General features: G+C 36.4%; 1 protein-coding gene across 6 annotated transcripts in view; it reads right to left on the reverse strand.

Annotated features, from left to right (window-relative positions):
• Positions 1-27,301, reverse strand: part of GPCPD1 (glycerophosphocholine phosphodiesterase 1) — a 64,788-nt gene that overhangs the window by 18,117 nt on the left and 19,370 nt on the right. For all 6 annotated transcript variants that reach the window (XR_008701566.1, XM_055544239.1, XM_055544238.1 and 3 more), the window contains 8 exons: positions 25,872-25,913; positions 17,838-17,961; positions 11,444-11,675; positions 9,515-9,677; positions 8,883-9,015; positions 8,481-8,535; positions 4,147-4,239; positions 316-393 (listed from right to left, as the gene is read on the reverse strand). Coding sequence is in view for 5 of the 6 variants with exons in the window: in XM_055544239.1 (XP_055400214.1) it covers positions 316-393; positions 4,147-4,239; positions 8,481-8,535; positions 8,883-9,015; positions 9,515-9,677; positions 11,444-11,675; positions 17,838-17,961; positions 25,872-25,913 (920 nt within the window). In the remaining variant the exon portion in view is untranslated. The remainder of the gene's footprint in view (positions 1-315; positions 394-4,146; positions 4,240-8,480; positions 8,536-8,882; positions 9,016-9,514; positions 9,678-11,443; positions 11,676-17,837; positions 17,962-25,871; positions 25,914-27,301) is intronic.

Here is a 27,301-nt window from a genome sequence, read left to right on the forward strand (position 1 = left end):
AAAAGAGCTAAAGCAGACCAGAGACAACTTAAGATTATAGCTAGTCCCCATGGCCTATAAAGACTTATAATCCAGTCTCCTTCATGAAAGCAAAAACCGATGGGATCCATGGAAACTTAAAGGTGACAGATGGATGAGCACAAACTTATTCTTCCTAATAGAACAGAAAACCAAAACATAGACTCTACACATGCTGTATATATAGTCATCCCCACAGGCAAGGAGAACATTAGCATATACAGACAAGTATAAATAGTATTAAAACCAAATGATAAATGTAAAACCAAAAAAATTAACATTTCACACTATTAATACCTTTAACAACTGGAGTTGGTCAAATGTTAATTCTTTCACTGGAATTTCAAATAATTCAACTGGATCAGCATCAAATTTCTAAAAAGAAGAAAACTGGGCTGTAAGTTATTACTGAATATTTACTCTAGACAGTCCCTATGTCTCAATTTACTCATAAGAATAATTGGTGGCCACAGTGAGCCCATGAAGGGGAGCTCTTTCTACCTAACACCACCTTCCGGCTCTTAAATTCTGGCTTTTTTGTTTTTAATGTAGATAAAAACATTTTTTTTTAGTGAAGAAAAAAACAGCTGGGAAGAAGCTGTAGCACTGAAGACACACTGAGAACCAAGCCAACATCAGTCATTTCTCCTGTTTCCTGCCAGGCTTTATACATTTATTTGACATATATCCATGCTACACGACTAGGAAATCAACAGGCAAGCATGATCCAAGTATGGATTAGTTTCTGTCAAGTTTCTAAACATTTCAAAATCTTTTAAACTGAATTTTGGTTAAAAACCACAGAAATCAACTGTCATGAAAAAACTGATTACCTCTAAGTAGTAATATTTAATAAGAACTGTATTATAGATGCTTTCACAATAAGCAAATCTGTTTTATTAGATTTTAATAAATCAAAAGTCACACTATTCAGGCACTTCTGTCTTAAGGAAATGAGTTAATGCACCACCAGTAAATCATCAATCCAACAAACAAATTAAAATCCAGTGTATGTCTATTCATTTTCACACCAAATACATATAGTATGAGACTATTTAAGTTTTTCTAGAAGGATGCACAAGAAACTACTAAGTAGAGAGTACGACCAAGGAGAAAAAGGAAGATTTACGTTTCATTTCATAATCTTTTTACTTTTTAAAATTTTATTTACTTGTTTATTATTTTTGGCTGCATGGGGTCCTCATTGCTACGCCCAGGCTTTATCTAGTTGTGGCGAGTGCAGGCTTTCTTGCGGTGCTCATGCTTCTCACTGCTGTGGCTTCTCTCATGGCAGAGCACAGGCTCTGGGAGCACAGGCTTCATAGTTGTAGCCAGTGGGCTCAGTAGCTGTGGCAAGTGGGTTTAGTTGCCCCAGAGCATGTGGAATCTTCCCGAACCAGGGACTGAACACTAATTCCCTGCATTGGCAGGCAGAAATTCTTAACCACTGGACCCACTGAAGATCCATTTCATAATCTTCTGAACTACTGGTATAAAAAATACTGGTATATAAAAGTATACTGATATATAAAAACTACCGGTATATAAAAATAAATGAACATAAATTGGTTTTATAAGGAAAATTCCAACTTAAAAATGAATACTAAAAAAAATAAACAATTCATTGTTTTCATTCTGCAATTAACTCAATCAGGTTCAAAGAACAATCAAAGTCTGGTAAAAAGGAGGGGTCAGTTACACTCTTCAATTAACCCTCATGGATTTTAAGAAATTACAGCTAGAGTCACTAATTTCAATCTTGGTTAGTGAGTTCCTTTACCATTCCATCCATTTTTGTTTCACTTTGCATTAACATTTCCCCCACAGCAAAAACAACCTGTCCCAAGTCTAATTCTACGTCTTTCATCTTAATAGGTGCATCTTGAGAATTCCCTGGCGATCCAGTGGTTAGTACTCAGCACTCTAACTGCTGAGGGACTGGGTTCAATCCTTAGTCAGGGAAGCAAGCTTGAGTCCCCAAGCCATGCAGCACGGTGCCGCCACCCCACCGCACCCCCCCCCGCCTCAAATGATTTAAATAAATAAATAGGTGCATCTCCTTCCTTCTCCTAACACCATTTCACAAAAAGGAAAGGATCCTTTTCTATAAATGAAAATAATTCAAACCCATATGACTGACTATAATAGAATCCACCAACAGTCAGAGTCAGGTGCCTTGTTACAGATTTATACTACATTATGCAGCGTCTGGTACATGTTAGTTAATCTACAATGTTGTATCAGTTTCAGGTGTACAGCAGAGTGATTCAGTTACACAAACATATATATATATAAATAAATAAATAGATATATCTAGTTTTCCATTACAGGTTATTATAAGACAATGAATTAAGATACTGTTCCCTGTGATATACAATAGGACCATGTTATCTCTTTTATATATTGAGGTTTGTATCTGCTAATCTCAAACTCCAAATTTATATGAAACAATCCCTTTCCCCCTTTGGTAACCATAATTTTGTTTTCTAAGTCTCTATTTTGTAAGTTCATTTGTATTATATTTTAGATTCCACATAAGTAATATCATATGGTATTTGTCTTTCATTTTCTGACTTACTTCACTTAGTATGATAATCTCTAGGTCCATTCATGTCACTCTAAGTGCCATTATTTTATTCTTTTTTATGGCTGAGTAGTATTCCATTGTACATGTATATATCTTAACACATTCATCTATAGGTGGACATTCAAGATGCTGCCATGTGTGAGATACTCTAAATAGTGCCACAGTGAACATTAAGGTGCGTGTATTTTTTCAAATTATAATTTTCTCTGGAAATCCCAAGAGTGGTATTGCAGGATCATATAGACTTACTTTGTTTTTTGAGGAATCTCCATACTGTTCTCCATTGTGGCTGCACCAATTTATTCCCACCAACAATGCGGGAGGGTTCCTTTTTCTCCATATCCTCTCTCCAGCATTTATTATTTTTCAACTTTCTGATAATGGCCATTCTGAGCAGTAAGAGCTGGTATCTCCCTATAGCTTGGATCTGCATTTTTCTAACAATAACATTGAGTATCTTTTCATGTGCCCATTAGCCACCTGAATGTCTTCTTTGGAGAAATGTATATTCAGGTCTTCAGCCCATTTACTGAATTATAGGAGCTGTTTGTATATTTTAGAAATTAATCCATTGTCAGTAGCATCATTTGCAAATATTTTCTCCCAGTCAGTAGGTTGTTTTCTTTGCTGTGCAAAAGCTTTAGAGTTTAATTAGATCCCCTTTGTTTATTTGCATTACTCTAGGAGACAGATGCAAGAAAATATTGCTACAATTTATATCAAAGAGTATTCTGCCTGTTTACTCTAAACTTTATACTGTCTGGTCTTACATTTAGGTTTTTAATCCACTTTGAGGGTTTTTGTTTTTTTTTTTTTTAATAATTTTATTTATTTTGGGCTGTGTTGGGTCTTTGTTGCTGCATGGGCTTTTCTCTAGTTGTGGTTAGAGACGGCTTCTCTTGATGCAGAGCGTGAATCAAGGGCACGAAGACTTCAGTTCAGTAGTTGTGGCGCACAGGCTCAATAGTTGGTAGCACATGGGCTTAACTGCTCCACAGCAAGTGGGATCTTCCTGGATAAGGGATCAAACCTGTGTCTCCCACACTGGCAGATGGATTCTTCACCACTGAGTCACAGGGAAGCCCTGAGTTTATTCTTCTATATGGTGTTAGAGAATGTTCTAACTTCATTCTTATCCATGTAGTTCTCCAGTTTTCTCAGTCTTACCTTCAGATCAACTCAACTGAAAATGATACCCATCACAGTTTTAAAGAAAATGCCAGGAGACATGGGTTCCATCCCTGGGTCAGGAAGATCCCCTGGAGGAGGGCATGCCCACCCAGTCCAGTATTCTTGCCTGGAGAATCCCATTGACAGAGAAGCCTGGCAGGCTACAGTCCACAGGGTTGTAAAGAGTCAGACACGACTAAAGCAACTGAGCACACATACATCAGTATCTGCTGGGGATTGATTCCAGGACCCTTCATGGGTATCAAATCTACAGACGCTCAAGTCTCTTATGTATAATGGCATGTGTATATAAAACTTGCTAATTTTTAAACTTTTGTCTAACTCTAAGAATTAAAGGAATTTCTACATACCTTTTTCATAGTCAAACAACAAGTCAGATCATGATACACCACAGGCACAAAATCTTTTGAAAGATGTACATCAAATTCTACAAAGGCTGCACCCTGAGAGGAAGAAAAAAAAAATTGAAAAATATTATCTAGCCCACAATACATCTAAAACTCTAAGAACATAGCAAATTTATTGTTCACTGTAAAAGTATAGACCTATACACACAAAAACTTCCTCATGAATTATTTAAAGCTATACTTCAAGCTTTTTCTAAAAGGTAATCTTTTAAAACAATTATAACTTCTTTTTTGTAACAGCACAACAATTTTTCCTGGCAAAAAAATTGGGTACTGATCCCACTCAAACACACTCCAGGGCCTTTCTGTGGCAGTGGACAGTCTCCAGCAGTGTCACCCCTGCTCCTGCTATTAGCAGAAATGGAGCCTACAAGGAGTCTGGGGCATGGCTACCTCCCATCTTGTTGACCCCTGCACACCTCAGTTCGACAGTCAAACCTCAAAGGTGAGGTGGGAATAGGAAAAGCTGCAATCTCTTAGCTCTGCTACTTGGTGCACTTCAACAACACACTTTATAGCCTTTCTTAATAAAATCTCAATAATCAGATTAAAAAGGAAACGACAACTTCTGCTGCAAAGAGAAAACAGAAATGGATAACAAGAATGATGCATACACCAAATTTCCTAATAGAAGCCTAAACAGAAGAAATATGTACACCAATTAGACTTAAGTCAGATCCATCATGACTTATGAATTAATTCAAATAAAGGCTAAAAACATAAATTGACATTCATATTTGTGAATTCACTATAAGAAAACCAGCTGGGATCAAAGGATACAAGGTCTGACAGTGTCTATGGCCCAAAGAAGTGCTGTGTAAGAACGGATGGACATGTTTCCATCCCTTACCCTAGCTTTACTCAAGAAAGACGCTTAACTTGTCAGTACATATAAATCATAGCCTAGAACCAAAGGAGTCTGCTTCATCTGTAACTTCTGAAGCAGGAAATAAGCTTAGCTGCTTCCACTGTCAACAAGTAAATAACACAAATCATTTTTATCAAAGAGGGGAAAAAAAACCCTATACACCCTATACAGTAAAACAATAATAAAGTATAGCTTCCCAGTTTTAAAGTTTAATTTTACATGATCACCATCCTTTAGGAAGATAAATTTACTAAGGGATAAAATCTGATCTCAAAATTCATGTGTGAGGGACTTTCCTGGTGGTCCAGTTATTAAGACTCCATATTTCACTGCAGGGGGCCTGGGTTCAAGCCCTAGCCAAGAAACTAAGCTACCACATGCAGTGTAGCATGGCCAAAAATTAAAAAGAAAAAAAAAAAAAATTCATGTGTGAGCAAGTTTTAAGAAATAAGCCAATAATAACCAAAACCTCTTCAAGGATGTCTTTAACATGAAACCAAACCAGCCTTTCATAACTAACATAAGACATTCTATAAAGTGATCCCCGAGAGTAAACAGGGTTTCAACAGAAAAGGGCTCAATGGAATCTTCCCTCAAAAAGCAGACACCCTGAAAGCTCTTAATTAGGGATCTTCATGTGTTCACAGCTAATAAAACCATGTTTAGCTTACTTAACTATAAGGAACTGAAACTGGTTACAAATAATGACCTACAGCATAGCATACTTGTATACTTAACATCCTTTCAACACAAAATTATCAACTAAACATTTTTAAACATTAAAATAATTATGACAATCAATCTAAGATGTCAAGAAATACAAAATGCATCAATCTAAGATGTCAAGAAATACAAAATGCATCATTATTTTATACACCACTAAGAGGGAGAAAAAACAATGCCAATCAAACCATGACAAGTTAAGACAGTTGTAAATCCTATCCCAATTTTAGAGATGTTAAAATATGGGAAAAGTACATCTTCGAATAGTTGTTTGCTTCATATAAGTGATAAAATTAAAATCTAACAAATCAAGTTTATTTGCTTAACTATTTTTAAAAAGGCAAAACTTAAGGCATGTATGTGGAGGACAATGGGAAAAAAATGAAATATAATTCGAGTTTCTCGGTTTTCCCTTTAGTTTAACTTCAGAACATGAGGCTTAACTTGAGGTACAGTAGAAGGTGAGGGAGGAGGAAACACACAGGCTCTTGATTTAAAATATCAAACTTCAGGTACTGAAAAACCTAAAAGCTAAAAAAAAAAAAAAAACCACTAACTGAATAATGATATAAAAGGAGTTTAGAAATTCAGCATAATCAGGTTAGAATCAGGATGGTATGAAGTATATATATTTAAGGAGTTTTATGCACACACACACACACACACAGTACTATAAAAAGTTAACAAGTTCAACATAATCAGGTTGGTATACAGGAGGCAAACTGACATACTAAGTGTTTTTCTTTGCGACCCCCACCAAGCTTCTCTCTCCACAGAATTAACCAGGCAAGAACACTGGGAGTGGGTAGCCATTCTCTTCTCCAGGGGATCTTCTCGACCCAGGGATTGAACCCGGGTCTCCTGCATTCCAGGCAGATTCTTTACCATTTGAGCCACCAGGGAAGCCCAAGTGTTACATAAAATCACTATCAAATCCTTCTGTAAGCAGTATTTACAAAGTGAGTATCTAAATGAACATTAAAAAGTGAGTAGTTCAATTAATGAGCATTAATGAGCTCATTTTTTATGAGCATTAAAAAGTGAGTAGTTCAAAGTGAGTAATTCATTTGATGAAATGCAATGTTTCATGGGGAGCATTTTTGCATGCGTCAAACACTTAAAACATTATCTCAAAAAAAGGGGGGATGTTTAAAAAATAAACAAATGGGACCTAATTAAACTTAAAAACCTTCGCACAGCAAAGCAAACCATCAATGAAACAAAAAGACAAGCTACTGAATAAGAGGAAATATTTCCAAGAGATATGACTAATAAGGAGTTAATATCTAACATAAAAATTTACAACTCAGCATCAAAAAAACCCCAAAACCTATCCAGTTATTTAAAATGTTAAAAGAACTGAATAAACATTTTTCCAAAGGAAATGCAGATGACCAACAGATACAGGAAATGTTATAACGCTCAGCATGAGGGAAATGCAAATCAAAACCACAAAGAACTGGACTTCCCTGGTGGTCCAATGGTTAAGAATCCACTTACCAATGCATGGGACACAGGATCAAACTCTAGTCTGTGAGACAAATAAGCCTGTGCACCACAACTACCAAGCCTTTGTGCCACAACTACTGAAACTCACAGGCCTTAGAGCTCCTGCTCAGCAGTAAGAGTAGCTACCACCTGCCATAACTAGAGAAGCCCTTGCAGAGCAACAAAGACCCAAGGACAGCCGGAAAGAAATATAAAACAAAAAAACCACAATGAGTTATCACCTCACTATCATCAAAAGAATGGCTATCATCATAAAGAACAGAAATAAATGCTGGCAAGCATGTAAAAGGAGCCCTCCTACACTGCTGATGGGAATGTAAACTGGTATTGACACTGTGAAAAACAGTTATGAAGGTTTTTCAAAAAGCTAAAAAGAGAACTACTATATGACCCACCAATTCCACTCCTAGATATATAGCTGAAAAATACTAATCTGAAAACATATATGCTCTTCAATGTTCATAGTAGCATTATTTACAACTGCCAAGATATAAAGAAACCGAACTGAATGGATAAAGATGTGGTGTATGTATGTACACACACACACACACACACACACACACACACAGCTCAGCTGTGTGTACTGCTCAGCCATAAAAGAGAGTGAAATTTTGTTATCTGTAACAACATGGATGGACTTGAAAGGTATTATGCTAAGTGAACTAAGTCAGATAGAGAAAGACTATACTATATGACATCACTTGCATGGAACAGTGGTTACCAGTGGAGAGAGGGAAGGCAGGAGGGGCAATAAAGGCATAGGGGATTAAGTGGTACAAACTATTAGGTTTAAAATAAGCTACAAGGATACAACACAGGGAATATAGCAAACATTTTACAATAACTATAAATGGAGCATAATCTTTAAAAATTGTGAATCATTATACTGTGTACCTGTAATTTATTTAATATACATCAACCATACTACAAATCACCTAATTAACTTTTAAGAGGATGCTTAGGATTCCATTGCTTTAATTCCAATCTGTACCATGAACTGAAATTAAAATGCCTAGAAATATTTCATCTTCACTTAGAAATATATTTAGAAAAAGCAGAAATAGTCTCCCTTTTACCCTATTAATGCAGAAGGAAGGAGGCTGCCCCAACCTACAACTCTCTACTTTTCTACCTGTGGACCACTAGTCCAAAGTTGTTTAAAGAGAGGTTCACTTACATGACTAGCAGCATTTCTTAAAGAAGCAATAGTATTTTCTTGAACTTTAGCAAGCCTGAAAGAAAATAAATATATAGAAATATAGTTATCATTAATAAAGAAAAGATAAATTTAGTAAATAAGTCAACTATATTTTCCATAATGGACACAGTATTTATTCTCTATTTTGAGGCTAACTTTACCATCCCCAAAAGAAGACTGACTATTACTTGGTTGGTGTGTGCATTCCTTAAATCAAGCTCTAATAATCATAGGTATTTACAAGCCAATTTAAAGCCCAATTACCAAATTACATTTAAATCCAGGGTAATAATTAAAAGGATCCTTTGACCTTTAGTTGGTTAAACCTTATCATCAAGCGTAAGCTACCAAATGCTAGTACTACTCAAATATTCAACCTACTGAGCAGTTGTTGTAGAATTCCCTGCACCTCGATGTCCAACATCCAATGGTATCCTTGGTTTCCAATACTTGGAAAATGAAGATTTCATGTCACAACTGTATCCTGGTAATGGCTTAATAATTATATAGTCAACTTTCATAGGAAAAAAGGGGGAAGGGAAAAAGAAAGACAATTAAAAGGCTACGATGAACTCAATTACACCTAGACACCACTCAAACCAGCTTTATCAGTTGATCAAACAGAAAGAAATCAAGTCAATGCCCATTCAAAGTAAAGCTTCCAGAAAATTGCTGTTGTTCAGTCACTAAGTCATGTCCAACTCTTTTGCGACCCCACGGACCGTCACCCCCCCAGGATCCTCTGTAAATGGGATTTCCCAGCAAGAATACTACAGTGTGTTGACAATTCCTTCTCCAGGGGATCTTCTCAACCCAGGGATCAAACCCGTGTCTCTTGCTTGGCAGACAGATTCTTTACCAATGAGCAACCAGGGGAATGTATTTGTTAATATTCTGAAACAACTTATTAATTTAATTCTTTACCATTCTCAAAAGCACAATTTGAAACTAATTAGAATCCTAACTTAACCTTTGCTTATTTGTAAAGGGCCACCATGCTTGTCTAAGCTTACCTCTCACTTTGCCTATTGTTTTCCTAGAATTTCTGCTCATGATGGGAAGAGTAAGGATTCCAGCGCTCTTCCCACTCTCTGCAATGGTGGACGATAAGAGACATGCTGTACCCACATGTCCAGGAAAAGCATCACCCTGAACTACATGTTCACTGAGATCTTCCTGAAAAATAAGGATAAGAATAACCCAAATTCTTATAATTCAATATTCTCCATTAAAAGATCAAAAAAGACACCCTTAAAACCAACTCGGAATCTATGGAAGAAAATCAATAAGAAATACAACCAAATTTATATTCAGGTAATTTAGATAGCTTTGTTGTAACAAGTAACATATTTTCTTTTAGTATGCAAAGATATTTAATATACAGTATATTTAAGATTTTATGTTCATTAATTGTTACTGTTGACTTGTACTTTTGATCCTCTAACATATACTATGCAAATATAAAGTATCGACTGAATGTTTCTAAGTACTTTTATATTCAAAGACTAAAATATATGTGTTGTTGTTTAGTTGCTAAGTTGTGATCAACTCTTGCAAACCCATGGACTAAAGCCCGCCAGGGTCCTCTGTCCATTGATTTCCCTGGCAAGAATACTAGAATGGGTTGCCATTTCCTTCTCCCAGGTATCTTTCTGACCCAGGGATTGAACCTGCATCTCATGGCAAGCAGATTCGTTACCACTGAGCACTATGGAAGCCCAAGATATACCTGTAATTATTTTCCTTGTGGCTCAGCTGGTAAAGAATCTGCCTGCAATGAGGGAGACCTGGGTTCAATCCCTGGGCTGGGAAGATCCCCTGGAGAAGGGAAAGGCTACCCACTCCACTATTCTGGCCTGGAGAATTCCCCATGGTCCATGGGGTCGCAAAGAGTCAAACACGACTGAGCGACTTTCACTTTTAATGTATATTTTGTTCTTTACAAATGCCATCTACACAGATGACACAGAGGGATAGTAACCTCTAGGACACTGAATACTTGAGATTAAATAATGTGTTTTATCCACCTAGTCTATGAATAAATTAGTATTTCCAAAACTGCTAACCAAATGAAAGGGAAGTCAGGCTGTTCAAGAGATTATTAATAGGTAGGTACTAAAAGAACAAGGAAACGTTCAACCAAAACTTCATATTTTTATAATGAATGTCTCATAGGTCTTATTAATTAGGCAAGATAACTTTACATTATAAAGCTATAAGAATTACTCAGGTTCTAATCCATCCTGAATTTTGATATTTTCAGAAACACTGGCTAGGTGCTACTGCTGGGGAAGGTTTATTCCCCACCCTCAAAGAGTCAAACTCTAATCTAGTGTAAATATGAGTGGAAATATCAAAGAGCCAGGACCTTAGGGGAGGACCCAGTTTTATTTGTGAGGAGCAGCTGAACAGCCCAAAAGCCAAGATAAGCATCACAAGAAGCTCTAGAAAGTTGGCAGCACAGAGTCTGAATAACTTGGCACAATTTTCACAGCAACTATCTTTTCTTACATATTTATACTATCAAGTAAAGTTGGAAAAATGAGTTCACTATTACAATGGATTCTTATAAAATGCTTCAATAAACAAAACTTCAGTCATGAAGAGGGCTCAACCATGCTAGTTACATCAGTCTGCCTATCAAGTAACAGCCTCTATTCTTCAAAGAGGCTTTGGATACATTCATTTATGTTTAAAATACACACAGGCATCAAGACATCTGGTCATAATTTGAATGCAATTTTGAAATTCTCAATTATATTGTTAATGAGTCTGCCAACTCCAAGCTTTTAAAATCTGCTACATTTACAGAGGAGTAAACATCTAAAAAGTTGTATGAATCATATGTTTACATAAATTAGACTACAATAAAAATCAAAACATATGTAAAAATAAGCTCATGTCTACACTGTCTCTCACCCTCTTCAGTGAAATATACTCACCTCAAAAAAATCAAATATTAGTTCTAGGTTATCTGGTTCCATTGTCTGTATACTATACTCTGTCCAACGGTCAGGCTGTAAGCCATACCCACACTCCGGCTGTGAATGTCTACACTTGAATTCATTGTCGCTTATTAAGGATATCTCCAGGCTATTTGACATTTTGTGAAGAACAGTGGGAGATACTCTATCATCATCATCTTCCTCCAAACCCTCTAATGTCAGCTTTACCCTAAATGAAAGGAAAAAATGATGAAATGCAAAAAGTGAAGAAAGAAAATCTATATATGTTACCTAAACACTAAATTTAAAAGTGCTCCCTTTATATGCTAAACCCTCAAATAACAAAAGAACTATACATACTACAGGTTATGGCATTAGTTATATTTCATAAAATAGTGGTATTTTTATCTCCACACATTTTTGCCAAGTATTAAAATGAGATAAATGCTCATTATGCATAAGGCTATTTTCATTAATTCTTTTGAGTTTTTTAAAATGAATCTAAAGAGGCATTTACTATTATCCATTTATAACTGGCTATCTCAATTTCTTATGAGAAGTTTCACAAATATATATATAACAAGTACAATTTTGAACCATATTCTGTTAGTGTGCATTAAAAGACTGTTAGGGACTTCCCCAGTGGTCCAGTTGTTAAGAATCCGTGTTCCAATGCATGGGTTGTAGGCTGGATCCCTAGTTGCAGAACTAAGATCCCACATGCTGCAGAGCAATTAAGCCCACATCACAACTACTGAGCCCATGTGCCTTAGAACCTGAGCACCACAACTAGAGAAAAGCCCTCATGTCTCAACTAGAAAAGACCACATGCCACATTCAGAGATCCTGAATGTTGCAACTAAAACCCGATGTAGCCAAATAAACATTAAAAAAAAAAATCCTGTTAAGAGTTGGAGGTCATAAATTTTTAAATTTCCCACACTTCTCCTCACTACACTGAGACCAGGTACTTTGTGAGCAGATTATTAAAGAAAACTATGGTATTAAAAGCATGGCATATACACTTGCAAGTATGCATGGCTTTTATGTATTTACATATATGTACTTTTTAATGAAACAAAGGAACAAAACAAGAAACCAAGAGTCTTATTAACTCCCACAGCAATGAAAACAAAAGACAAGTTACCTAAGCCACTGGATCACAAAGACTAATTTACTCCCAGTGAGAAGCAATCAGCTGCAGAGAACACTTGTAATGCCAATAAGTTAACTCAATTCTAGAATATTTCTTGCACCAACTGGAAGTTTCATAGATTATATAACTTTAATACCAATGATGTAGGAGTAATGTTATTGTATAGAATACAGTTGAGCTAGGAAAGCTTTTCATTCTAGATTTAAATGAGATCCACTTAATACAAGTAATAGAACTGCATTAGTGAGGCCTATTCTCTCTGAATGACCTGCTGCCTCCAACAACTGTGCAGACTTATCTTACAGGCACATATGCCAAGGTATCCCAAAGGAGACATGATTATTCAATTAGTAATAATGTATCATAGTCATACTGTGAAATCAAAAGTAGCACCACTTTAATAATCCAAACAAAAAAGATCCTTTCTTCTCTTCAAATTCTTAGGAATAGCTCTGAACAACTGATTTTGCTGGTGAGCCTGAAGGAACAAACATTCTCTACTAGGACATACAAAAAGCGACCACAAATGAACTGTAATGAATCGGCAAGGAAGGCATGGAAGATTAAATATGACTATTCTCAGGACTTCCTGGTGGTCCAGTGGTTAAGACTCCAAGATCCCAACATAGGCAACAGGGGTTTGATCCCTGGTCAGGAACTAGGATGCTGCACGCCATGGCCAAAAAAAAAAAGCTTGTCTACAAATAGCAATGTGCAACTACCTATCTCTCTCTCCACCTCCAAAAAAAACCAAGTTTAAAGGGATCAATGAAAGAATTCCGTTCACTTATATTAAAGGTTTTCTTCAAATAGCTATATAAATGTTATCAGTTCAGTTCAGTCACTCAGTTGTGTCCGCCTCTTTGCAACCCCATGACTACAGCACACCAGGCTTCCTTGTCCATCACCAATTCCCAGAGGTTGCTCAAACTCATGTCCATTGAGTCAGTGATGCCATGCAACCATCTCATCCTCTGTCGTGCGCTTCTCCTCCCACCTTCAATCTTTCCCAGCATCAGGGTCTTTCCCAAGGAGTCAGTTCTTCGTATCAGGTGGCCAAAGTATTGGAGATTCAGCTTCAGCATCAGTCCTTCCAATGAATATTCTGGACTGATTTCATTTAGGATTGACTGATTGGATCTCCTTGCAGTCCAAGGGACTCTCAAGAGTCTTCCCGACACCACAGTTCAAAAGCATCAATTCTTTGGCGCTCACCCTTCTTTATGGTCCAACTCTCACATTCATACATGATTACTGGAAAAACCATAGCTTTGACTAGACAGTCCTTTGTTGACAAAGTAATGCCTATGCTTTTTCATACACTGTCTAGGTTAGTCATAGCATTTCTTCCAAGGAGTAAGCGTCTTTTAATTTAATGGCTGCAGTCACCATCCGCAATGATTTTCGAGTGCAAAAAAATACAGTCTCTCACTGTTTCCATTGTTTCTCCAACTACTTGCCATGACATGATGGGACCAGATGCCATGATTTTTGTTTTCTGAATGTTGAGTTTTAAAGCAGCTTTTTCACTCTTCTTTCACTTTCATCAAGAGGCTCTTTAGTTCTTCTTCACTTTCTGCCAGAAGGGTGGTGTCGTCTGCATATCTGAGGTTATTGATATTTCTCCCAGGAATCTTGATTCCAACTTGTGCTTCATCCAGCCCAGCATTTCACATGATGTACTCTGCATATAGGTTAAATAAGCAGCATGACAATATACAGCCTTGACGTACTCCTTTCCCAATTTGGAACCAGTCTGTTTCATGTCTACCTGTAACTGTTGCTTCTTGACTTGCATACAGATACAGGTATGCATATAGGACCTGCATACAGGAGGCAGGTAAGGTGGTCTGGTGTTCCCATCTCTTTCAGAATTTTCCAGAGTTTGTTGTGATCCACACAGTCAAAGGCTTTGGCACAGTCAATAAAGCAGAAGTAGACGTTTTTTCTGGAACTCTCTTGCTTTTTCTATGATCCAACACATGATGGCAATTTGATCTCTGATTCCTCTGCCTTTTCTAATCCAGCTTGAACATCTGGAAGTTCACGGTTCATGTACTGTTGAAGCCTAGCTTGGAGAATTTTGAGCATTATCTTGCTAACATGTGAGATGAGTACAATTGTGTGGTAACTTGAACATTTTTTGGTATTGCCTTTCTTTGGAATTGGAATGAATATATAAATGTTATAGTCTATCATAAAGTAACACTGCTTTCTAAGTTCTGGTGGAATCAAGTGAAAGAGAAACTTGTGTGTAAAATGTGGTGGTGAGATTTGCTTGTTAGACTACTCCATTTGGCTTGTGGAAATCACTAAGCAAGCAGTGCTGAAGGCAAGTCCAAGTCAGAGTCTCCCAAAGAGCCTGAACAGCTGCAGAAGCTCTTCATCAGGAGTGAGCTTTGCAACAACTGAGGAGAGTCTGAGAAGCCATTCTGAGCATTGGGGAATGCTCACACTGTGGTCATGAGGGGTCCAAATATCAAGCACTCTAGAGGCATGGGTTTGTCACGTAAGTCACAATGGAGGCGGCAGATCTCGTCATGAATGCAAGACCACACAAGGTGGATGGAAGAGTTGTGGAACCAAAAAGGGTTGTATCAAGAGAAGATTCTCAAACTGCCCACTTAAATGTGAAAAGGTTTTTGTTGGTAGCATTAAAGAAGACACTGAATAACATCACCTAAGAGATTAATTTGAACAGTATGGGAAAACTGAAGTGATTGAAATCATGAATCACTGAGGCAGCAGCAAAAAGAGAGGCTTTGCTTTTGTAACCTCTGATGACCATGACTCTGTAGATAAGACTGCCATTCAGAAATACCATATTGTGGATGGCGACAACTGTGAAGCAAGAAAGCCCTATCTAAGTAAGAGACAGCTACTGCTTCATCTAACCAAAGAGGTAGAAGTACTTCTGGAAACTTTGGTGGTAATCAAGGAGGTTGTTGTGGTGAGGATGACAACTCTAGTTGTGGAGTAAACTTCGGTGGTCGAGGTGGCTTTGGTAATAGCCATTGGTGGTGGTGGATATGGTGGCAGTGGGGATGGCTATGGATTTGATAATAATGGAAACAATTTTGGAGGTGGCAGAACCTACAATGATTTTGGCAACTACAACATCAATCTTCAAATTCTGGACTCATGAAAGGATGAAACTTTGGAGGGAGAAGTTCTGGCTCATATGCTAGTGAAGGCCAATACCTTGCTGAACCACAAAAGGAAGGTGACTCTGGTGGTTCCAGCAGTAGCAGTAGCTATGGCAGTGGCAGAAGGTTTTAATTACTGCCAGGAAACAAAGCTTAGCAGGAGAGCCAGAGAAGTGACAGGCAAGCCACAGGTTGTAACAGATTTGTGAACTCAGCCAAGCACAGTGGTGGCAGGGCCCAGCAACTATAAAGAAAGATGTTTTAGGCAATACTCATCTGTATGGGTAAAAAACTTGAGGACTGTATTTGTGACTAATTGTGTAACAGGTTATTCAAGTTTGTTCTGTGTAAAGCATTCCAGGACAGTTTTAAAGTAGACTTTTTTTTGCACCCATGCTGTTGATTGCTACATGTAACAGTCTGATCATGACAATGAATAAATGTGTCTTTGAAAATAAATAAATAAAATGTGGTGTTAAGGAGATAAAAAATCATGTTAAGTGTTTTATTTAAAACACAAACACTGTTGCTAAGCTTTTAAAGTAGTCATGATAAATTTGCAGATCAATTATTTTCTAGCAAATGAAGGCTTAAGCTATCAATACTATGAATTCGGGGGAAAGAGATGGTCAAAACAAACATCAATTGCTAGCTATGCACAATTATTTCAGTAGGAATCAGTTAATTTGTAGTGGCTAAATAAGTATGGTTATAAAAATGTAACAATTTAAGCCTAAGCAACACAGTAATATATACAAACACTCAATTTCTATATAAACAAGAAAAACATAGGACTCAGTATGCATAAACAATCCAATCAGAACACAATTAATTATCTATTAATTTTTTTGGCTGCACTGCAGTATGCAGGATCTTAGTTCACCAACCAAGGATGGAACCACATCCCTTACAGTGGAAATGAGAAGTCTTACCATTATCATTTCAAAGTCATAAAACGAAGACACTTTATAGCTATAACACAACTTATTTGCTTCTTTTAACATGTAAATACAGTATCTAATTATTTATGACTATCTGGTTAGAGAATCTTTGCAATCAAACTGACCGAGCAGATCAGCTACGAGGTCCAATTACCTAGGTTTCTCAGAAGCAAAGCAGAGGCCTAAAAAAGCTAATGATCAGAGACAAGGTACACCCAACACGCTTTACTCACTCTCAGAACAGGCCAATGGAAAGGGTTGAGAAGTGTCATCGACCTTTTCCCATATGTATATTATGACTAGGATTAGTAATATAGTATTTTCAGCAGTTACTGTAAAGCATTTATGGATTTACAAACTGCAACATCATTATTAATTTTATCATGAAAATAGATATTAACTATTATTATTAACTACTTTAGTTACTGAAAATGGCCGTTTCAACCCAGTCCCTGACATTTTGTTAGAAAAAGCTGCATTACATAGCATACTTAGAATTCTCGGTCCCAAAGTTAAAAAAATTCAAATGATAAGGCTGCCTGCTTTGCTAAGAAATCAGTTCATTCAAAGATATACATGGTGACATTACAAAAGTTTGTTACTATTTATTTATTTATACAAAGTTTGACATCTATTTCTTAAATTAAGATTAAAATTGCACTAATCTGGAACTGCTATGGTAACTGTGACCTTTCCTTAATGAAAAGGTTTTTTGTTTTTAAGACACAGGAAAATTTAGGACACTGAAGTGTATTTCCAATGACCATTTTTCTGTTTGTGCCATTCTCCCCTCATTTAACACAAAATCATTTCATCGCATCAATTTTAAAACAAATATTTATTGCTACACTAAGAAATTTCAAATGGTAGGAACTACAAAGACATGTCAGCCTAGAAATCACTTACGTAAGGTAAAAAAAAAATTTTTCTGATTTCACATTTGGAGATTAAGACTAATGTAAATACATTTAACTGTAGTAATCTTCATGTAAGGAAGCAAATTCACTTTTACAAGACCCTGTTGTTTGTTAGAATATAAGTATGCTATTTCCTCAGTTGATACACTCAAAGCCTATAACCAGATGGATTGGAAATCTACAGCAATGGTGAAAATAAATAACTTAAGTAACAAATACACTTGGTCCTACCTAAATCTAGATTTTTTAAATTTTTTCTTGGTTATTGAGACAGGAGGTTTTTCGGAATAATGCAAACGTAATCTGATTTCGGTCTGACATGTCAGCCATCCAGAATCCAGAGTCTCAATACCATCTAGAAAAAGTATGAAGAACACTAATTAATATACACATTTTAAAAAACAATCCAATAACTACAAGACACATTGACAGTTTCAGTTCACATTCAGTTTGATACACTCAGGTTATCTATCACTGGTATTTCTCTTCAAAGCAAATATACAAGTAGTCTTAAATTTGTCATTAAAAGAAAACTTTTATATGAAGTATATAAAGTATATACATATGAAGGGGGAAAAAAACTAAATGAACATTAACAACTAAACAAACTAAATTAAAATACTTTTATTGAATATATTATTGAAGCAATACAAATCTACCTCAGAAAGAATACATATCCCAAGAAGGCTTATAACCTAGCAGTTGTTCTACTGGTGACCACGGTTACAATTCCGAAGTGTCACATGAGACACTCAGCTGAAAACTAGTTATTCCACTAGTGCTGGCAGTGGAGATACCAGGAGGTGGAATCGAACAAAATCAATGTGCTGGGAGCTGCTAGGGGTAGGGAACAGGTGGTTGCCACCCAGAGGGTAGCCGAGGCCGAACAGGATAAGGGGCTTGGAACAGAGCCTGACACACACCAAGTACTGAACAAATATTTGTTGAAAGATTTTATCAAGTAATAACACCCCATTTCTGGAGCTGTTTATCTCCTGAGCCATGGCATAGTTCATGACTCCAAGGAGATTAAGCCCTGAGCCTTTAGGGTGGGAGCACTGACTCTTCCAAGACCCTAGACTACCAGAGAACTAACCCCAGGGAGTACCAAATAGTGAGAACTAACACAAAAGAAACCACATGAATACAAGACCCACCATCACCCAACCACCAGTAGCATCTTGTATAGGACGCCTCATCTGAACAACAAACAAAACAAAAATACAAACCAAATCATCACCTCACTCAGCATTTCTCATCAGAAGAAAAACAAACAAAAACTCAGCACAAATCTCACCCTATAGGAAGCTCAATACAAACCACTGGACCAACCTTAAGGGGGCAGAAATCAAAAGGAAGAAAGAATTCAACCTTCTTCAAGGAAAGAATTCAACTTTCCTTGAAGCCTGAGAAAAGGAGACCTCAAACACAATAACTTAAAAAAAAAAGGAAAGGCAGAGAAATAATGCACAAATGAAGGAACAAACTAGAAATACAGAAGCCCAAATAAATGAAGAGGAAACAGGCAAACTACCTGAAAAAGAATACATAATAATGATAATAAAGATGATCAAAAACCTTGAAAACAAAATGGAGAAAATGCAAGAATCAATGAACAAAGACCTAGAAGAATTAAACAATAAACATACAGAGACACACAATTACTGAAATTAAAAATACTCTAGAAGGAATCAATAGCAGAGTATCTGAAGCAGAAGAAAAAAAATCACTGAGCTGGAAGATAAAATGGGAGAAATATCTTCTGAAGAGCAGAATGAAGTAAAAAGAATGAAAAGAACTGAGGACAGTCTCAGAGACCTCTGGGACCATATCAAATGTACCAACATTCCAATTATAGGGGTCCCAGAAGAAGAAGAGAAAAAGAAAGGGTATGAAAAAATTTTTGAAGAGATTATAGTTGAAAATTTCCCCAACATGGAAAAGGAAATAGTCAAGTCCAAGAGGCACAAAAGTCCCATACAGGATAAACTCAAGGAGAAACACCAGGACAGTAACAAAAACTAAACACAAAGAAAGAATATTAAAAGCAGCAAGGGAGATGCAACAAGTAACAAAGAAGGGAAACCCCATACATTTAACAGCTTATCTTTCAGCAGAAATTCTGCAGGCCAGAAGAGAATGGCAGGATATATTTAAAGTACTGAAAGGGGAAAATCTACAACTAGATTACTGTACCCGGCAAGGATCTCATTCAAAATTGACGGAGAAACGAAAACAGTCAGGAAACACAACAGAAGAAAAGAGATCTACAAAATCAACCCCAAACAATTAAGAAAATGACAATAGGGACATACATATCAATAAATTACTTTAAATGTAAATGGATTAAATGCTCCAACCAGAAGACACAGACTGGCTGAATGGATACAAAAAGAAGACACACATATATGCTGTCTACAAGAAACCCACTTCAGACCTCAAGACACATAGACTGAAACTGAGAGGATGGAAAAATGTATTTCATGCAAACAGGAAGCAAAAGAAAGCTGAAGTAGCAATCCTCATATCAGATAAAATAGACTTTAAAATAAAGAAGATTACAAGAGATAAGGAAGGACACTACATAATGATTAAGGGATCAATCCAAGAGGAAGGCATAAGAATTCTAAGTAACTAAGCACCCAACAAGTACTCTTGCCTGGAGAATCCCATGGACAGAGGAGCCTGGTGGGCTACAGTCCAGGGGGGTCACAAAGAGTCAGACATGACTGAGCGACTTCACTTTCACTTTCAAGCACCCAACATAGGAACAACTCAATACATAAGACAAGCACTAACAGACATAAAAAGAGAAATTGACAGTAACACAATAATAGTAGGACACTTTAACACCCCACCCACACAGAAATTAATAAGGAAACACAAGTCTTAAATGATACATGAGATGGATCTCACTGATATTGTCAGGACATTCCATCCAAATGCAAAAGAATACACCTTCTTCTCAAGTGCACATGGAACATTACCCAGGATAGACCACATCTTGGGTCACAAATCAAACCTCAGTAAATTTAAGAAAACTGAAATCATATCAAGCATCTTCTCAGACCACAACACTATGAGAGACTAGATATCAATTAAAAGAAAAACTGTAAAAAAACAGATTTGACATAAACACATGGAGATTAAACAATACATTTCTAAATAACTAACAGGTTACTGAAGAAATCAAAAGGGAAATCAAAAAATTTCTAGAAACAAGTGACAATGAAAACACAACTCAAAATGTATGGGATGCAGCAAAAGCAGTTCTAAGAGGAAGTTTATAGCAATACAATCCTACCTCAAGAAACAAGAAAAACAGCAAACAGACAATCTAACTTTACACCTAAAACAACTGGAAAAAGAAGAAACCCCCAAATTAGTAGAAGGAAATAAATCATAAATTTGAGCAGAAATAAATGAAAAGGAAAATAAAGAAACAATAGTAAAGATTAATAAAACTAAAAGCTGGTTCTTTGAGAAGATAAAATTGACAAACCTTTAGCCAGACTCATTCTTAAAAGAAGAATCAAATCAACAAAATTAGAAATGAAAAAGGAGAGGTTACAACAGACAATGCAGAAATTTCAAAGGATTATAAGAGACTACTATAGTTATATAGCAATAAAATAGATACCCTGGAAGAACTGGACAGATTCTTAGAAAAGTTCAATCTTCTAAGACTGAACCAGGAAGAAAAAGAAATTGTGAACAACCCAATTCAAGCACTGAAATTGAAGCTGTGATCAAAAATCTCCCAGAAAACAAAAGCCCAGGACCAGATGGCTTCACAGGAGAATTCTATCAAACATTTAGAGAAGAGCTAATTGCCTACCCTTCTAAAAATCTTTCAAAAAATTGAAGAAGGAACACTTCCAAACTCGTTCTATGAGGCCACCATCACCCTGATATCAAAATCAGATAAAGACAACACACAAAAAAGAAAACTATAGGCCAGTATCACTGATGAACATAGATGCAAAAATCCTCACCAAAATGTCAGCAAACAGAATTTGGCAACACATCAAAAAGCTCATACACCACGATCAAGTTCAGTTTGTCCCAGGGATGCAAGGATTCTTCAATATATGTAAATCAATCAATGTGATACCTACCCCACATTAACAAATTGAAAGATTAAAACTACATGATCATCCAAATAGATGCAGAATAAAATTCAGCACCTATTTATGATTAAAACTCTTCAAAAATAAAAGCTCTACCTCAACACAGTAAAGGCCATATATGATAAGCCTATAGCAAACATTATTCTCAATGGTGAAAAACTGAAAGCATTCCCCCTAAGATCAGGAACAAGACAAGGGTGTCTATTTTCACCACTATTATTCAACATAGTTTTGGAAGTTCTAGCTACAGCAATCAGAGAAGAAAAAGAAATAAAAGGAATCCCGTGGAAAAGTAGTAAAGCTCTCACTGTTTGCAGATAACATGACACTGTACACAGAAAACCCTAAAGATAGTACCAGAAAATTACTAGAGCTAACGAGTGAATTTAGCAAAGTTGCAGGATACAAAATCAATATACAGAAATTACTTGCATTTCTATATACTAACAATGAAAAATCAGAAAGAGCAATTAAGGAATCAATTCCATTCACCATTACAACAAAAAGAATTAAATATCTAGGAATAAACTTACCTAAGGAGACAAAAGAACTGTACAAAGAAAATTATAAGACACTAATGAAAGAAAGATGACATAAACAGATGGAAAGATATTCCATGTTCCTGGGTAGGAAGAATCAATATCGTGAAAATGAGTATACTACCAAATGCAATCTATGGATTTAATGCAATCCCTATCAAATTATCAATGGCATTTTCCACAGAACCAGAACAAAAAATTTCACAATTCACATGGAAACACAAAGACCCCAAATAGCCAAAGGAGTCTTAACAAAGAAGAATGAAGCTGGGGCAATTAACCTTCCTGACTTCAGGTTATGCTACAAAGCTACAGGCATCAGGACAGTATGGTATTGGCACGAAAACAGAAATATAGACCAATGGAACAACATAGAAAGCCTATGGGTACCTTATTTTCGACAAAGGAGGCAATATGGGGCAAAGACAGCCTCTTCAATAAATGGTACTGGGAAAACTGGACAGCTACATGTAAAATAATGGAATTAGAACACTTTCTAACACCATACACAAAGATAAACTCAAAATGGATTAAAGACCTAAATTTAAGACCAGAAACTATAAAACTCTTAAGAGGAAAACATAGACAGAACCCTCGAAGACACATATCAAACCAAGATCCTCTATGACCCACCTCCTAGAGTAATGGAAATAGAAACAAAAGTAAACAAGTGGGACCTGATTACACTTAAAAGCTCTTGCACAGCAAAGGAGATTATAAGCAAGGTGAAAAGACAAGCCTCAGAATGGGAGACAATAATAACAAATCAAACAACTGACAAAGGATTAATTTTCAAAATATACAAGCAGCTCATACAACTAAATACCAGAAAAACAAACTTCCCAATCAAAAAGTGGGAAAAAGACCTAAACGGACATTTCTCCAAAGAAGACATACAGATGGCTAACAAACACATGAAAAGATGCTCAACATCACTTATTATTAGAGAAATGTAAATCAAAATTACAATGAGATATCACCTCACACTGGTCAGAATGGCCCTCATCAGAAAGTCTACAAACAACAAATGCTGGAGAGGGTGTGGAGGAGAGGGTGTGGAGGAGAGGGTGTGGAGGAGAGGGTGTGGAGAAAAGGGAAGGCTGTTGGTGGGAATGTAAACTGATCCAGCCACAGTGGAAGACAGTATGGAGATTCCTTTAAAAACTAGGAATAAAACCACCATAGGACCCAGCAATCCCACTCCTAGGCATATATCCTGGGGAAACCAAAATTGAAAGAGACACATGTATCCCACTGTTTATTGCAGCACTATTTACAATAGCTAGAACATGGAAGCAACCTAGATGTCCATTGACAGACGAATGGATAAACAAGTTGTAGAACACACACAAAATGGAGTATTACTCAGCCATAAAAAAGTAATGCATTTGAGTCCATTCTAATGAGGTGGATGAATCTAGAACCTACCATACAGAGTGAAGTGAGTCAGAAAGATAAATATTGTATTCAACACATATATATGGAATCTAGAAAAATGGTACTGAAGAAGTTACTTACAGGGGAGCAACTGAAACACAGAGAATAGACTTATGGACATGGGGAAAGGGGAGGAGAGGATGAGATGTATGGAAGGAGTAACATAGAAACCTCCATGATCATATGTAAAATAGATAGCCAATGGGAATTTGCTGTATGGCTTGGGAAACTCTTAACAGGGGCTCTGTATCAACTTAGACTGGTGGGATGGGGAGGGAGATGGGGAGGTTCAAAAGGGAGGGGATATATGTGTATCTATGGCTGATTCATGTTGGGATTTGACAGAAAACAGCAAAATTCTGTAAAGCAATTATCCTTCAATGAAAAATGAATTGTTCTTAAAGTTGAAAAAAAAAATAAATGTATTATCCACCTAATATTCTGTCACTGATAAACTGCATGATTGTGATAACACTGCTAGCACTGTTAATGTGAAGTTTCTTACTAACAAAAGTAATAACATTGTCATAAATACCAGGGAGCTGACAACTGTTTTGTACCTAAGTTTTCCATCAATAGGATTTAAAAAAAAATAAATAAATCAAGGAAACTTTCTCCTTAGGTCTGATTTCCTAACTATCAAAATTTTATACATAAAGAGAAACCATTACCATCTCAAGTGTTAGACTCCTTTATGATATAATATAAATAATCCCAAACAAAATCAAGAAAATAAGTTAAGTTACTGTCCTAACACTACAAAGGCATATACATCTGTAAAGTGAATAAACATATGTACCTAGTAAAACCACAATCCAAACACTCAGGCCCAGACTTCCCTGATGGCTCAGTGGATGGGAATCCATCCACCAATGAAGGGAATAGAGGCTCGATCGCTGGTCTGGTTATAAGATTTCACATGCCACAGCAACTAAGCCCTGGCACCACAACTACTGAGCCCACCAGCATAGAGGCCGTTCTCCACAAGAGAAGTCACTGCAATGAGAAGCCTGCAGACCACAGTGCACACCACATGGAAGAGCAGCCCTCCCTCACAACTAGAGAAAGCCCACGTGCGGCAGTGAAGACCCAGCAGAGTCACATAAATAAATAAAAATAAAACATCCAGGCCCTACTCCTTCCTGTATTCAACAGGAACAAGTAATTCTGGTTATGAGCAATTATCTCTGGTTCTGTAAGCACACATTCTGCTCACCCCCTTTATAACTTTTGATTCCTATGGTATAGTATCTAAAATGAAGATGGAGGTTTAGCATGATAATGAATTTGTCATTGAAGAAATAACTTGAATCCTTAGGATAAAATATCTACTGATGCAGAAAGTATAAGAATGCACAACATTTTCAGAAGTAAAAGGACTTTAGACTCCACTGTAAATTGTTTACTCAGCCAGAATGCCTAGAACATTCTCTTTAATCTGGATTTTAGCATAAATGCACACACAAACAATGCACAAATGTTGGTTATGAGTAATGGTTCACATTTAAAGGTTTAGAACAATTAATATTCTCAAACACAATACTGTTAAGTGATGATATAATAACCATTAAGTATAATACTTTTAATTCTATTAATTCCTACACCTAAAGTTAGCAGCCAAATAAAAATCAAAAACATAAAATTGTAAAGCATAAGAATTATACTGCAGAGAATTCCCTGGCGGTCAGTGGTTAGGACTGTGCACTTCCACTGCAGAGGACACAGGTTTGATTCCCCAGATTGGGGAACTAAGATTCCACAAGAAGCATGGTGATACAGCAGATCCTGGTGATCCAGTGGATTAAGAGTCCACCTGCCAATGCAGGGGACACAGGTTTGACCCCTGGTCCAGGAAGATTCTACATGCCATGGACAACTAGAGCTCATGCACCACAACTGATAAGTCCCTGAGCTGAAACTACTGAAGCCCTTGTGCCTAGACCCTGTACTCTGCAACAAGAGTAGCTACTGTAGTGAGAAACCCAAGTACTGCAACTCCCACTCATCCTAACTAGACAAAGATGCAGTACAACCAAAAATAAAGAGATAAATAATCTAAAAAAAATCATAGTCTTATTTCTCTGTGCTGTTTCTAATGAAAATGTTATGTAAGATCTCAACCATGTGATGAAGGTTTTTGAAAACTCAGTCTCACTTACTGTGGATTCCAAATTGTCCATCGTCAATAATAATTTCACTTTCTAAAATTGAAGGAAAATAGAAAACTTAGTTAAAATTCATGATGTACACACAGAATGAACAACTAAGAAATTACCACCTTAAGGATTTTTTTAAATTAATTAAAAATATAAAGCATCCCAAAGTGAATAAGCATATTTATTGTAGCCCTCAATAAAGAAACCCCTTTTAAGGAGGCTATCAGACAGTAATAGTTCTTACATTCATGGTGATTATTCACAATGTTACAAGGAAGAGAAAAGAAAAGTCCTCAGAGAGGTGCTCCAGGCTAGAGGCACTGGGACAAATGTTTATACCAACCAATATATGAGACTGACAAGTTGCTGAACAATATCGCCTGGTTTTTTACAAACCAAAGGTCTTGGCACAATTAAAATGCTTATTCTCACATAGTCCCTATTCTGATCTTAACTAAAATATAATGCTCCTCAAACCCCAACTATTCTCTACAGCCAGCTAAAAGCTTTTCAAACAGCATAAACTTACCTGTATACATAGAGCTGTGAGGAACTACCAAAAGGTAAGTGCTCCCTTTCAACAGAAATGTCAACTAAATGAGAAAAAGTGTTAATCCCCACCCTCTAAGTAAAATACTGATTATCTTCCCTGCTACTTCATTCCCCAGTTTACTTTAAACATAAATCTGAAATAGTTGTCAAAATAAGTGTGATAGTTTCCAGTAAAGATTCTCTGGTATATTTCACACAGCTCTTAAGTTCAGAAGTTATACTTCCCAAAAGCTTAAAATAAATTTATTAAAAAAATCAGAAACAAAAATCATCCTACCTCTCAAAATATATTTAATTGCAGGATGCTTCAAAATGCAATTTTTAAAATATTCAATTCCTAATATTTTCCAACCTCAGTATAATTCTAAAGTACACTATCCTAACAATTATAAATATAGTATCAGAAATGTATTAAAACATGCAAAAAGAAAATCCAACAGAGGATGGAACAAGATATTTGTTTAAACGAGATGTGTCCTTGATGCAAGGTAAAGCAGAATCACTCATTATTTTCTAATCTAGGCTAGTAACTAACAAGCCATTTATTATCTTTAAATTATAATTTTTTCTAGAAACTAAAAGATTTCTCAGCACTAATTTATACACAAAACCAAGTGGGTAATTTAATGTATGTGCAAAGAATTTCAAATTTCAATCTCAGTATGGAAAAGGAAATTCAAAAATACTTGTATGAAGAGAAATGCCACTGTTGGGCATAAGAAAACTAAACAACACTTAAACAAACAAACAAAAATTATCTGAATAGCAACTTTAACATAGCCAGCAGGGTATTGGGGGGAAATGTCTGCTACAACCAGGAAATTTGAATTCATTCATACAAGTTTATTCAAATATTTACTAGTTTAAAAAAAAACACACAC

This window comes from Bubalus kerabau, chromosome 13 (genome assembly GCF_029407905.1).
Source record: "Bubalus kerabau isolate K-KA32 ecotype Philippines breed swamp buffalo chromosome 13, PCC_UOA_SB_1v2, whole genome shotgun sequence".
NCBI lineage: Eukaryota > Metazoa > Chordata > Mammalia > Artiodactyla > Bovidae > Bubalus > Bubalus kerabau.